Source organism: Empidonax traillii, unplaced genomic scaffold, assembly GCF_003031625.1.
Source record: "Empidonax traillii isolate 1590-97213 ecotype Southwest subspecies unplaced genomic scaffold, ASM303162v1 scaffold272:size679582, whole genome shotgun sequence".
Classification (NCBI taxonomy): domain Eukaryota; kingdom Metazoa; phylum Chordata; class Aves; order Passeriformes; family Tyrannidae; genus Empidonax; species Empidonax traillii.
Genome location: NW_020955465.1, coordinates 325,493 through 337,567, shown reverse-complemented (window position 1 = coordinate 337,567; position 12,075 = coordinate 325,493). Strand labels below are relative to the sequence as shown.

At 61.7% G+C, this 12,075-nt stretch overlaps 2 protein-coding genes across 4 annotated transcripts; both read left to right on the top strand.

Annotated features, from left to right (window-relative positions):
- The first annotated feature begins 115 nt into the window (after window positions 1-115).
- MRPL12 (mitochondrial ribosomal protein L12) lies at window positions 116-3,631 on the top strand. The gene is made up of 4 exons (XM_027889795.1): window positions 116-403; window positions 489-569; window positions 694-825; window positions 3,334-3,631. The coding sequence occupies exons 1-4, from the start codon at window positions 116-118 to the stop codon at window positions 3,448-3,450; spliced, it is 618 nt and encodes a 205-aa protein (XP_027745596.1). The 3' UTR covers window positions 3,451-3,631.
- Window positions 3,632-4,523: 892 nt separating this feature from the next.
- On the top strand, window positions 4,524-11,415 carry SLC25A10 (solute carrier family 25 member 10). Of its 3 annotated transcripts, none has more exons than XM_027889823.1 (11): window positions 4,524-4,656; window positions 7,494-7,613; window positions 7,747-7,861; window positions 7,941-7,989; window positions 8,281-8,322; window positions 8,640-8,683; window positions 9,180-9,250; window positions 9,329-9,421; window positions 9,660-9,737; window positions 9,846-9,902; window positions 10,373-11,415. In XM_027889823.1, the coding sequence occupies exons 1-11, from the start codon at window positions 4,567-4,569 to the stop codon at window positions 10,472-10,474; spliced, it is 861 nt and encodes a 286-aa protein (XP_027745624.1). In that variant the 5' UTR covers window positions 4,524-4,566; the 3' UTR covers window positions 10,475-11,415. The 3 variants fall into 3 exon arrangements, with proteins under 3 accessions (XP_027745624.1, XP_027745622.1, XP_027745625.1); XM_027889821.1 differs by lacking the exon at window positions 4,524-4,656 and adding an exon at window positions 6,945-7,148; XM_027889824.1 differs by lacking the exon at window positions 4,524-4,656 and adding an exon at window positions 6,962-7,174.
- The last annotated feature ends 660 nt before the right edge of the window (window positions 11,416-12,075 follow it).

The window sequence follows — 12,075 nt, the reverse complement described above, 5'->3', positions numbered from 1 at the left end:
CCTACATCTCCCAGGGCAGATCGCTTCGCTCCACCTCTGTCGGCTGTGCCGGGCCGGAGCGGCGCGGGGCCCGCCGGGAGCGCGGGGCGGAGCGCTCGGTGTCCTCGGGGCCGCCATGCTGCCCGCGGTGCTGCCCGCCGCGCTCCCCGCCGCCCGCCGGGCGCTGCTCCCGCCGCGCCTGCCGCGCCCGCCGCGCCCCGGGCCCCGCGCCGCCACCGCCACCGCCACCGCCACCGCCGGGCTGCGGGCCCTCGGCACCGGCCCCGCGCGGCGCTCGGAGGCCTTGGCAGGGGCGCCGCTGGACACGGCCGCCAAGGAGTACTCGCCCAAAGTGCGGCAGCTGGTGCGGGACATCGCGGGGCTCACGCTGCTGGAGGTGGCCGATCTCAACGCGCTGCTCAAGGTGGGTGCGGGGGGCGATCCCGCTCATCCCGGCCCGGCCGCGTGCGCCGCCTGACCGGCCGCCGGTGCCGCTGCTCTTCCCGCAGGAGACGCTGAAGATCCCTGACGTGGGGGTGATGCCCGCCGCGGCCGCCGCCTCCGTCGTGCCCGCCCAGGCGGCTCCGCAGGTACGGAGAGGGGCGAGAATGGGGCCCCGGGGGCTCCGTGTCGGCCCCGAGGGCCCCACGCGCGGGCAGCGGGCGGGGCTGGTGGGCTTGGCCGCGGGGCTTCACCGCTCTCCTGCTGCTTCAGGAGGAGGAGGAGGTCCCGCTCAAGAAAGAGAAAACACATTTCACCGTCCGGCTGACAGAGCTGAAACCCGCTGACAAGGTGAAGCTGATCAAGGAGGTGAAGAACTTCGTGCCAGGAGTGAACCTCGTGCAGGTGAGCAGGGGCTGCCCCAGCTTCCAGCATGTTGCCCCCGGGCCCAGATGGGTCCAGCAACCTTGGCTCTCTGTCCAAAGGGAGCCTGGATTCCGTGTGCAGGAGCACAGTCTGCCTGTGTCCACCTCAGTGCAGAGGCATGGACAAAGTGGGGAGCAAGATTTGGTTGTGTCTTTGGCGTTTTCCCCTGGCAGAAGTGGGAGGATGAAGGAGGAGACCCAGAACAAAGATCTCAGAGTCCTTCGTGCCAGTGCCAGCTTCTCCAAACTTGAGAGCTGCTATGAGCTTTCCTGCAGAGCACAGGATTCCCTCACTACAGCTCAGTTTGGCTTGCCTTTCCCAAAACCAATGTATTTCTGAATTAGATGAGTTTCTCTAATTCACACACCTTTCGATCCAGGCTTCCATGTCTTTTCAGGGCTTTTTATTTTGTAGGTGATGCTTCTTCCTCTTTCCGGGGAGGAGACTGGGCCTTTCACAGCCCTGGGCAACATCTGAGGTTGTGCCCTTGAGCTGGGGTGTGGGCTCACTAGGGGTGATGAAGCTGCTACTTACCAAAGTATTTAACGCGCTGCACTTCTCCACTGGGTGATTCTACCATATCTTGGGGTTTAGTAGGAGCACTTTCCATTTATCCATCTGAAGCGTTGAGCATTGCAGAGTCTGCTCCTGTTGTAATCTGGAATAGCAGGAAGGTTCGCGAACAATCTTCTGACCTGTTCTTGTTGCAAAGCCAACAGAGAAACTCGGTGGCACAGGTGCAAGTTTGGCTCCCCCACAGGGATAATTACCTGACTGTCAGCCTGGTTCCTCTGGACATTGCTTGTCCATTGTTGGTCCAAAGCAAACATGAAAATACCAAACCCTGTAATGGATGTAATCAGCAGATAATTAACTGGAGAGCTGATGCTAAATGAGCTTGGCTTAGCATGTGGCACCTATTGGACGAGCTGTTTGTAGGTGCTGGCTGTCGCAGGCAAACTCCAGTGTGATGTACCTGGCCTGGCACTTTGGTTAAAACACGCACACAAAACAATTGGCTGATTACAGGGGTTCTGCCTGCAGAGGTTATGTTCAAAGTAGAGCTGATGCGCTTTTGTTGTAAATTTTATGGCCATCCAGTTGAGGTGTTATAATGAGGTTTGCAGGGGATCTTGCTTGTGACCTGATTGTTTATAGGAGAGCGTGGCTCATGAGGACTTTGGGTGCTGGTGGGACCCAAACAGGTCAGTCTTGTGGCAACAACTGCGTGAAGAGAGAGGTGTGTGGTCAGCACACACCGGACTGAGGCCATCCTCGGTTCAGGAAGCTCATTGAGAGCCTCCCAGCAGACACTGACCCTGTATCACTGCCAGTCCCAGGCCTGACTGGGTTGGGAATGTGCTGCCTCTGCCTCATGACTGCTGCTGTGTGGATACTGCTTGGCTCAGGCCCTGCTCTTCCGCCAGGCGCCAGGAACAGCTGCTTCCCTCAACCAGGGCTGCTTTAGAATGGAGTCACGCCTTGGTGAGCAGGGTTCTGAAATGAATAACCTGGGTTGTGTTGCCTGTTCTCATCCCAGCAAGACAGAACAGGCTCCTGTCCGACCCCTGTCCTGGTGAGTGAAGGCATTCCTGCCCTACCGGGCGCTGGCTGTGCCTGCTCACCGCAGCAAAAAAAAAGGCATTTTTTCCCTCTGCAGATATGTTGTTACTGTGCTCAGCAGGAATCAAAAGGACAAAACCTTTTGCCAGCAGCAGCAAGTCCAGTGGGTACTAAAGCCCCACTGAGCCACAGCAGGGAGCCGTGGCTTCTCACCTGGGAACCAGCTGGGGTTTGTTTCAAGGAACCAAATAGCTTCACTGGTGCTGGGTGTAAGAGCAGGAGGGTCTGACCACAGCAGGGGCTTGTCCCCCCAGACTCTCTTCCCTCTCTACAGCAGCACTGCCATAAGTCCCTTAAATCAGCTCAGCAGCTTTTCAGCTTTCCTTAAGTATTGCACTGCTGCCTAGTACCAGTAGTTTTGCTTAAAAAGTCCCTAAAATGTCAAAATAAGGTGTTACCGAGTCTAGTCTGTGCTGGATCTCTGTTTTACCCAGTGCAGCTGTATCCAAACTCTGCACTGGCCTCCCCTCCTGCTGGCACAAATATGTGAACCAAAACACCGACACTGAACAGGGCCCAGCGCCAGGCAGCCACTGCCTTAGTAGGTCACTGCGTGGGCCTTTGCCTGCCCCTACTCCTGCACAGGCCAGGGGTGCACATCTGGGAGCACCACACACATGCTGGGAGGAATTGAGGAGCAGCAAATCGCTGGGAAAGGTTTTGCAGTGGATGTACTGCCACTCACGGTCAGGTTTAGCCGCCTTCTGGTGGGATGTGCCGTAGTTCAAGTGAAAGTCTTGGGGTTTGTACTGGTCGGTGAGTTTCCCTGGTGATCCTAAACAGAGGTCAGGCTCATGGCTCTAAATCCAATAATCCAGTTAGTGAAAGACACTTTATGAGCCTCGTACTTTGTCCCTCCCACAGGCCAAGAAGCTGGTGGAGTCCCTTCCGCAGGAGATCAAGGCAAACGCCTCCAAGGAGGAAGCAGAGAAGATCAAAGCGGCGCTGGAGGCAGCAGGAGGGACTGTTGTTCTGGAATAGTCTCACCCCAGAGGGACTGGCACAACGGCTGCTGCCCAAGCTGGGCCTGGACCTTTCCAAGTGCGTGGCGTGGTGGGAGTGCTCTCCCAAAAAACACTGTGGTTTGGCAGAGCTGCTGCCTCCTTCCTCTATCACCATGAACTCTACCTTATAAATATAAAAAAAACCATGTAAAACAGTTCATCTCTCCCAAATCAGCTCTGATTATCCCCATGCTCTGTGTGTGCACACTGGTAACGTCACCGTTTCATAGAATCATGGAATGGTTTGAGTTGGAAGGGACCTTAAGGATCATCTCATTCCATCCCGTGCCATGAGCAGGGACACCTTCCACTATCCCAGATTGCTCCAAAGCCCCTCCAGCCTGGCCTTGGACACTTCCAGGGATGGGGCAGCCACAGTTTCTCTGGGGAACCTGTGCCAGGGCCTCACCACCCTCACAGGGAAGAATTTCTTCCTATTATCTAACCTAAAGCTACTCTCTCAGTGTGAAGCCAATCCCTCTTGTCCTGTCACTCAAGGCTCTCCTAAATAGTCTCTCTCCATCTTTCTTGTAGGCTCCCTTCAAGTACTGAAGTTTGTACTAGCACATCACGCCCCTCCTTGTGACATCACTCCCCTCGTAACTTAATGCTGCCTTTTGCCGATAGTCTCCCCTCCCCGTTAGTTGTTAACGGGAAGAAGCTACTTCCACGGGCTGTGGAGATGTGTGCAGGTTGGGAATGAGTGTTCTGGAGCTGCTGATTCTCCCCGCGCTCTGCATGTGTGCACTGGTAACGCTGCTGTTCGTACCCGCGCATCCCCCACCTCTTCAGGTCGCTTTTTTGCAGATGCCTTCACCTCCCCGTTAGTTAATCCCTGTTAATTTTTACCGGGAAGAAGCCACTCGCACAGGCTGTGGGGATGCGTGTGGCAGGGGAAGGAGGATTCTGGAGCCTGGGGTCGCCGCGGCAGCCCCCGCCCGCGAGGCTGGGGGGGTTGCGCTCCGCTCCTGGGCCGGAGGATGCGGCGGCCGGGTCCGCCCCCTCCCCGGCTCCGGTACCGGGAGGGGCGTGGCTTAACGGGAGGGGCGTGGCTTAACGGAAGAGGGCGTGGCTTGCGGCAGACACGGAGCCCATGGCGGAGCAGCGCGTTTCGCGCTGGTACTTCGGCGGCCTCGCGTCGTCCGGGGCCGCCTGCTGCACCCACCCCTTGGACCTGCTGAAGGTGAGGGGGGGACACGCCCGGGCGGGCGGCTCTGACGGCGTGTGAGAGGCGGTTTAGGGGAAGAGGGAGCGGGTTTGAGGAGCGCGGAGCGGCTGTGAATGGCTGCGGTGGCGTGGGGGGGTGCTGTGAGGGGATGGGGAGGCGGTTAGTGGGGCTGGGAGGGTTTGGGGGACAGTTGTCGGGGCTGGTGGTGGTTCTGAGGGTCCCGGAGCGACTGCGAGGAGTTGGGGAAGGGGTTAGGGGGAGTTGGGAGTGGCTGTGGGGGTCCCGGAGAGGTCGCGGCGGGACGGGGAGCGGGTCTGAGGGTCTGGGCTGCGGGGCGGGGGGCGGCTGTGAGGGGACAGAGAGCGGGTCTGGGGGCTTCTGGGCGGCTGGAAGTGGCTGTGAGGGTCCATGAGAGGTTGCGAGGGGATGGGGAGCCGATCTGGGGAGCGAGTCTGAGGGTCCCGGAGTGGGTGAGGGACCAGGAGAGTGCTGCCAGGGGAGGGGAGGTGGCTCTGAGTGGACTGAGAGTGGCTGTGAAAGTCCTGGAGAGGCTGTGAGGGGACGAGGAGCAGGTTTGAGGGTCCTGGAGCAGCAGCAGGACCGACTGTGAGGGACCTGGCTGCGGGGAAGGTGGGCAGGAGTGAGGGAGGACGGTTGTGAGGATCCCAGGGTGACTGCGAGGCCAGAGAACAGCTGCAGAGCACCAGGGAAAAAGCTGCCGGGGATCGGTTCTGAGGGGCTGATCTCGTGGTTTGGGGCTGTACGGGTATATGGGCCTGGGCTCAGGGAGGAGGGAGCCAGCACTGGGGCCCGGGGACAGGGCTGAGGGGTCACAGACCCAACCCAGGGGCAGGGACAGATGTGTGGGACTGAGGGGTCTGGGGTACTCGGGGTGTCCTCCCTGGGGGCTGTGGAGGACGCCTTGGCCTGCCCTGCCCTGCCCTGCCCGGGCACGGCAGTAACTCCAGGGCTGGCGGTGTTGGACACTGTCCCACTGGGCTCTGAGCCCTCCGGCCAAGATGTCACCTAGGCGCCGCGGATGACCTGGCATCCCCACTGCCGCACAAAGGGCGCCGCGCGCAGCCCTGCACTGCCAGCACCCACGGACGGGGCGAGTGCCAGCGCTGCCTGGAGCCTTGTGCGCCGGCCAAGCGGCGACGAGCCTGGCAGCCGGGCAGGCTGCGGAGGGGCAGCGGGAGAGCCAGCCCAGGCCAGGGCCTACCCTGCCCAGGGCTGTGCCCACGGGTGAGGCTGGGACAGACAGCCCCTTCCCACCCCATGACGTGGAGGGAGGGGAAGATGTATTCGGCACAGGAGAGCAACCAGCCCTGAGAAGGGGATGCCGCCTGTTCAGCCTGTTGCTGTGCCTGGTTGGCCCTGTCTGCCCAACAGAGGTGGCTGCCAGCCCATGGGAACTTGTGTGGGATTCCCTGGCAAGGCGCTAAGAAAGGGAATTAGTCTGATACATGCCTCTCGGTCTGTCTCTGAGCCAGCATGACGGGTGTGACATTTGGGCCATGTCCCCTTGCTGTCCCCTGCAGATGTGCAGCCCCTGAGTGTACAGGGCTGAGAGCAGTCCAGCCCACTGCTAGGTTTTGCCAGAGGGTTCACATCCGAATATTGATCACAGACCTGTCTTTGACCCAGAGCTCCCCTGCAGCAGGGGCTGGCACCAGGCCTGGTGAGGCACAGGAGGCCTCAGGGTCCGGCAGGGCAGGGTACGAAGGGCACTTCACTGCTGCTCTGGACCTTAGCCTCAGCAGGAGGCCGCAGCCAGCCAGCCTGGACAGTGCTTGTGCCCTTAGGCCGGCTCTCTGCAGCCACCAGCCACCCACGGCCTGGCCAGCCCCTCCCCTGCCCGCCTGCCTGCCCTTCCTGCAGCCCTGGGACAGCAGGCGGCGGAGCGCATCCTAGCATGGCTCTGCCTGACTTGCCTGCCTGTTTCCTCTGCCCCAGGCTACCTGAAGCTGGCACACACCACACACCACGAGCTCTGGTCCCTGACATCCAAAATCCACCTGCCAGCATTGAAGGCAGGCCCCTGCACCCCTGCTGGTGCCTCACGTGGGAGACAGCAGCTGTTCCCAGCATCCTGTGGTGTGTCCCACGGCCCAGCTGTGCTGGGGCTTCTGTAGCAGGAGCCAGGCCTGGTCCCCCGACAGCGGCCCTTTGCTCTCCTTATCTCCTGGGGCCTTTGACCTGCACATGTCTTCGCAGCACTCAGAGCATGCTCTGGAACCAGCTGACACAGTTCCCGTGTGTCCCGGCCAGCCCCCCACAATTCCCACTGCCATGCATTGCGCCTGGTGATGGTGGGAAGCATTGGGCTGCTGCAAGAGGGAAGGAGAGCATCTGGCCGGCCATGGGGTTCTCTTCCTGCCTCTGCGATTCCTGCACTCGGGAGGAGAGAAAGTGGCTCTGGAGGCCTGCCACCCTGCATGGCCATGACTTTACTGACCCGACTGCATCCCTCTGAGCAAACCCATACTGGGCACTCACTTGCTCGGGTGCTGCTGGACCACCCCACCCTGAGGTGGTCCAGGGTTCTTCTGGGAGGAGCAGGCACCACCTCTCATCTTGGAACCTAATGTTGAGGGCAGGGCCTGGGAAGGGCTGTGGGCAGGTGCCTGGGCACTCCCCTTCCCTCACTGCCTCCAGCTCTCCAGTGTCAGGCTGGGCCAGTCTCCAAGTCCTGTTCAGGTGTGGGAAGCCCAGAGCTGTTGCTGTTGGCTCCTGGGCAATGCTGACGCGTTAGCCTGACATGCTCACATTCATGCCTGCTCTGCTGCCCGTTGCACTCCCAATCCCTGCCTAGCCTGGTGCTGAGCTGATGCTGCCGCGTTCTGCCCCAGGTCCACCTGCAGACACAGCAGGAGGTGAAGATGCGGATGATGGGGATGGCAATGCACGTGATCCGCACCGACGGCTTCTTTGCTCTCTACAATGGGCTCAGTGCCTCGCTGTGCCGGCAGGTGAGTGCCACTGTGCCCTGCTGGCCCCTGGGCCCCCAAGGCTAGCACAGAGCCCCTGCCATGCTGCAGAGCCCCTGGAGCTGACAGGCTGCCCTCTACCAGAGGCACAGCCACTCATATCCCTCTCCTCCAGATGACGTATTCCTTGACTCGCTTTGGCATCTATGAGACTGCAAAGAAACACCTGGGCCAGGGCAGGCAGGGGCCTCCCCCCTTCTACCAGAAAGTGCTTATGGCTGCAGCAGGAGGTGAGCCAGGCAATGGGGCCCTCAGCTCCAGCTCCCTCAGGCTGGACGCTCCCCTGACCCAGCTCTTCTTTTGCCACAGGTTTCACTGGTGGGTTCGTGGGGACCCCGGCTGATATGGTGAACGTCAGGTCGGTTCTGTCTGTGTGACAGTGGTTGGAATGGTGGGAGGTGCTGGGTGCTCCTGTCATCTCTCCTGGCCAGCCTGACCAGCAGTCAGTGGCCCAGAAGCTCTGTGCTCAGGATGACTGGAGCTGTTCTGCTGTTTGATGACAACCCCTTGGGGGGAGTGGGGCTGGAGGCAGCGTTCTTGTCCATTTGCAAACGGGCAACACAATCCCATCGCCCTGGGCAGGAGTCTCTAGTGCTGGGGGGATAGTGAGGCGCCGGCCCGTCCTCACCTGCGGTGCTCTGCCTTGCAGGATGCAGAACGACATGAAGCAGCCGCCGGCTCAGCGGCGCAAGTGAGTGGGGGACTGAGGCAGGGGGGGCCGTGGCTGCCGGAGGAGCTGAGGCAGAGGGGTGGGTTGTTGTGGGGCCCTGAGGGCTCGGACAGCGGGGAGGTGGTCGGCAGGGACCGGCGCTCCCGGGGCCGGGGGTCCCCGTGGCCGCGGGGTGGCAGCACCGCACCGGCGGCGCGGCCCGGGCACCGGCACCGGCACCGGCGGGGTCTGGGCCGGGGCGCCGCTCCGGGAGCCACCGGTGCCCGCCGAGAGCGGCGAGGCTGCCGCCGTGCTGGGGAGCCTCGAGTCCTGACCCCTTCCCCTCTCGCTCCTTCCAGCTATTCCCATGCCCTGGACGGCATGTACCGTGTCCTCCGGGAAGGTGAGGCCGTGCCAGCCGGGTGGGTGAGCCCGCTCCGGTGTCCTCACGGGCACCGGGGAGCCGGAGCAGGGCTGACCTGGGGAGTTTGCTCAGCCAGGGCAGGGAGAGGGGCCGGGGGGATGCCCTTGGGGCTGGGGAGCCCAGGGGCATGCAGGGCCTGGCACCACCACACTGTCTGGCTGGGGCAAGGGCCAGGCCGGGTCTGGTAGGGCCTGGCAGCCTGCCCGTACTCAGTGGGAAATCGAAACCTGCCAGGAGGTGTGATGGAAAAGAGCAGGAGGATGGAGCAGGTGGGACAGGGGATGAGCAGAGGCAGGGAGGAGGTTGGGCCGTTTTTAAGGATTCCCCTATCCTGCAGCCTATTTGCTGTGGTGTGTTTTAAGGAGGGCTGTGCAAGGAGTTTGGGACATAGCCTGGGCAGGGAAGAAGGCTCCAGGTGGAATAGGGTGTGAGTGATGGCCCAGGACTCTGCTGATCCCCATCTGTCTGTCCACAGAGGGCCTGAAGAAACTCTTCTCAGGAGCTACTGTGGCATCCTGCCGTGGGGCCCTTGTCACCATTGGGCAGGTAGGACAGCTCTTCTGGGCAGTAGGTGCCTGGTGTGGTGAGGAAGGGGAACATGTCGCTGATTCAGTGTCTTTGCAGCTCTCCTGTTATGACCAGGCCAAACAGCTGGTTCTCGCCACTGGGTTGCTGTCAGACAACATTGTCACTCATTTCCTGTCCAGCTTCATTGCCGTGAGCAGGGCTGGGGGGGCAGGGCTGGGGCTTGGTTTGCCTGCAGCCAGGCTCAGGGTGCCAGGCTGGGGCTGTCAGAGCCACCGCTCTGGGCTTGGACTGAGCAGGGCTGGGCACAGTGGCTCTGGGAGGCTCTTGGCCCGGGGTTGGGCCCAGGCATGGATGGCTCTGGGTCTCTTCAATGACCGCAGCAGCCAGTGGCACCAAGGTCTCCTGATTCCTCGCTGACTCTCTGCAGGGCGGGTGTGCCACGTTCCTGTGCCAGCCCCTGGATGTGCTCAAGACCCGCCTCATGAACTCCCACGGGGAGTACCAGGTGAGTCACCCACCCTGCCCATCTCACTGCTGCCCATCCTCCCCTCTCTACACACAGGGCCTCTGCCTCCCAGCCCCTCCCACCTCATCTCTCACCCTCTCTCCCCAGGGTGTTGTCCACTGTGCCATGGAAACTGCCAAGCTCGGACCCCTCGCCTTCTACAAGGTATGTAGCTGGGGATGTGTGGGGTGGGGCAGGCTGGTTCGGGCTAGGAGTAGAGGTTGCTATCCAGAACAGTCCTGGGACAGGGGCCTTCCAGGCTCTGCTGTGGTGGCTTGGCTGCCTTCTGCACCAGGCCTTCATCCACCTGGCCCAGGCTTGGCCTCAGGGTAACACAAGCCCTGGCCTCGCCGGGACTCACCCTGGGCTCAGGCACTGCAGCCATGGCCCTGCTGCACCCATCAGGCTCCCAAATGGGAGGGCAGGTGCCAGCACCCATGTGTAGAACAGAGGGGTTGGCATGTGATGCTGAGACCTGTGTGCCCTGCGGTGACCACGGTGCAGCAGTCCCTGCTCTGCAGCCTGCGTTGCATGCCCAGCCAGCACTGCCCTGTGCCTGCCCGCTCGTGCTGCTGCTGGGAGCACCAGGGCCAGGCACGCACTGACTCTCCCCTTTCTTTGCTGTCCCCTGCCAGGGCTTTGTTCCTGCTGCTGTCCGACTCGTTCCTCAGACTGTTCTCACCTTTCTCTTCCTGGAGCAGCTGCGCAAATATTTTGGGATCAAAGTGACCACCTGAGTCAGAGGCATGGGACCCTGCCTCACCCCAGGGGGGTGAGCGTGTGGGTCACCCTCAAGATCCCAGAACCTCTCTCTGCTCTCTGGGGCCAGCACCATTCTCCCTCCTTTCGGCCCCATTCCTGTGCCTTGCCAGCACCTGTGGCCAACCCCCAGACTCTCCTCTCCTCTCACCCCATTCTCAGTATCTCCATTACCTCTGCACTACTGGTTTTGGGTTTCTTGCGGGTTTTTTTTGCTGTCTTCCTATTGCCCTACTTCTGGCCTTGAGTTCTGTCCTTGCCCCCCTCAGCCCTGTCCCTCATGTGCACCGGGAACAGGACTGTGCTATCCGGGGGAGGAGTGGGATTGGCCGCCTGGCTCTGTACCTCATCGCAGAACCCATGGGGCTGAGAAGGCTGGTGCCCCTGCGGCTGTGGTGCTTGGGCTCAGGGCAGTGGGTGTGAGGCCCTGTCCTCCCTCAGTGCCTCTGGTCCCCGTGCTCTCCACCAACACCAGCTCAGCCTGGACCCCATGCCCTGCTCCTGGCCTCCCACACCCTCCTTCTGCTTGGCCAAAACTCCCCAGCGCCGCTGGCCGCTGGGCTCTTCAGGGATTGTGCCTCATACCAATGAGGGCGGGGAATGCACCCCAGCCAGCCCCAGCTCTGGCAGGGCCCAGCAATGCCTGCTCGGAGACCCAGTACTTGCTCCCCCACAGTGTGCCCTCGTCAGACCCAGCCTCTGTGGGAGCGTCCCTCCAAGCTGCTCGGTGGCCTCACTTGCCCCGGGGCTGAGCAGCTCCCTGCCCCTCACAGCCCCCTGGCCCTGCACTGCCCTGTGTGCAGGGGCTGTGGGCACCAGGCCCTCTGCCGTGCGCACCCCTGTGTGTGCTGGCCCTGAGGGATCAAAGAACTGGAATATCCGTGACCTTAATGTATAATAAAGGTGAACATGCACAGGGCCTGCTGTCCTGCTTTTGCAGAGGGGGATGCTGCACCCCCTTTCTGCTTCTGAGAGCTTGGGCTGCGAGCTAAGCCTCCCAGAGTGGAGGGAGGGGAACAAGGCATGGCCCCTGGCTCCGTGCCAAACACGGGATCTTCACCCTGCTCTGCCCAGCACCCCGAACCTGTGCAAGGGGAGCTGCGGGCAGGGTCTCTGGCCAGTCTTGGGCCAAGTTGTACCCAGTCTCATCTGTGCAACAGCTCTGGGGCAGGGCCATGCCAAGGGCGCCCATCGCCTCCACTGGAGCTGCCTCCTGGATGTGACAGTAATTGGGCTCTGGCGGGCGGAACAGAGGCAGCCTGGCACAGCAGAGCAGTGAAAGCTCGTCACCTTAACGAGGCCTAATGATGCTGGCTGGCATTGCCACTCTGGGCCTGTGCCCAGTCCCAACAGAGGCCGTGGGCAGGTGAACACAGGGGGAGCTGGGCTCTCTCCTAGTGAGGGGCTGGGGGCTGCCGGACAGGCTGTGGTGCCTCATACCCCGGCCAGCCCAGCACTGCTCCCACGGCTGGCAGACCCTGCTCTGTGCCATGAAGGGGCCAGCGTGGAGCAGGGGAGCAGTGGAGCCCTCGTGGCCCCCTAGCAGCACAGAGTCCTTCTCAGGCCCATGCCAGCTGAT

What these genes read in the sequence shown, in the direction of transcription:
- SLC25A10 (XM_027889821.1), top strand. Translation starts at nt 6,951, where the DNA reads ATGGTGGGAAGCATTGGGCTGCTGCAAGAGGGAAGGAGAGCATCTGGC. An exon ending in CTGGGCACTCACTTGCTCGG is followed by an intron (nt 7,149 to 7,493) that starts GTGCTGCTGGAC and finishes GTTCTGCCCCAG; the next exon opens with GTCCACCTGCAGACACAGCA. An exon ending in CCGCCGGCTCAGCGGCGCAA is followed by an intron (nt 8,323 to 8,639) that starts GTGAGTGGGGGA and finishes CGCTCCTTCCAG; the next exon opens with CTATTCCCATGCCCTGGACG.
- MRPL12 (XM_027889795.1), top strand. Translation starts at nt 116, where the DNA reads ATGCTGCCCGCGGTGCTGCCCGCCGCGCTCCCCGCCGCCCGCCGGGCG. An exon ending in ATCTCAACGCGCTGCTCAAG is followed by an intron (nt 404 to 488) that starts GTGGGTGCGGGG and finishes CTCTTCCCGCAG; the next exon opens with GAGACGCTGAAGATCCCTGA. An exon ending in CAGGAGTGAACCTCGTGCAG is followed by an intron (nt 826 to 3,333) that starts GTGAGCAGGGGC and finishes TCCCTCCCACAG; the next exon opens with GCCAAGAAGCTGGTGGAGTC.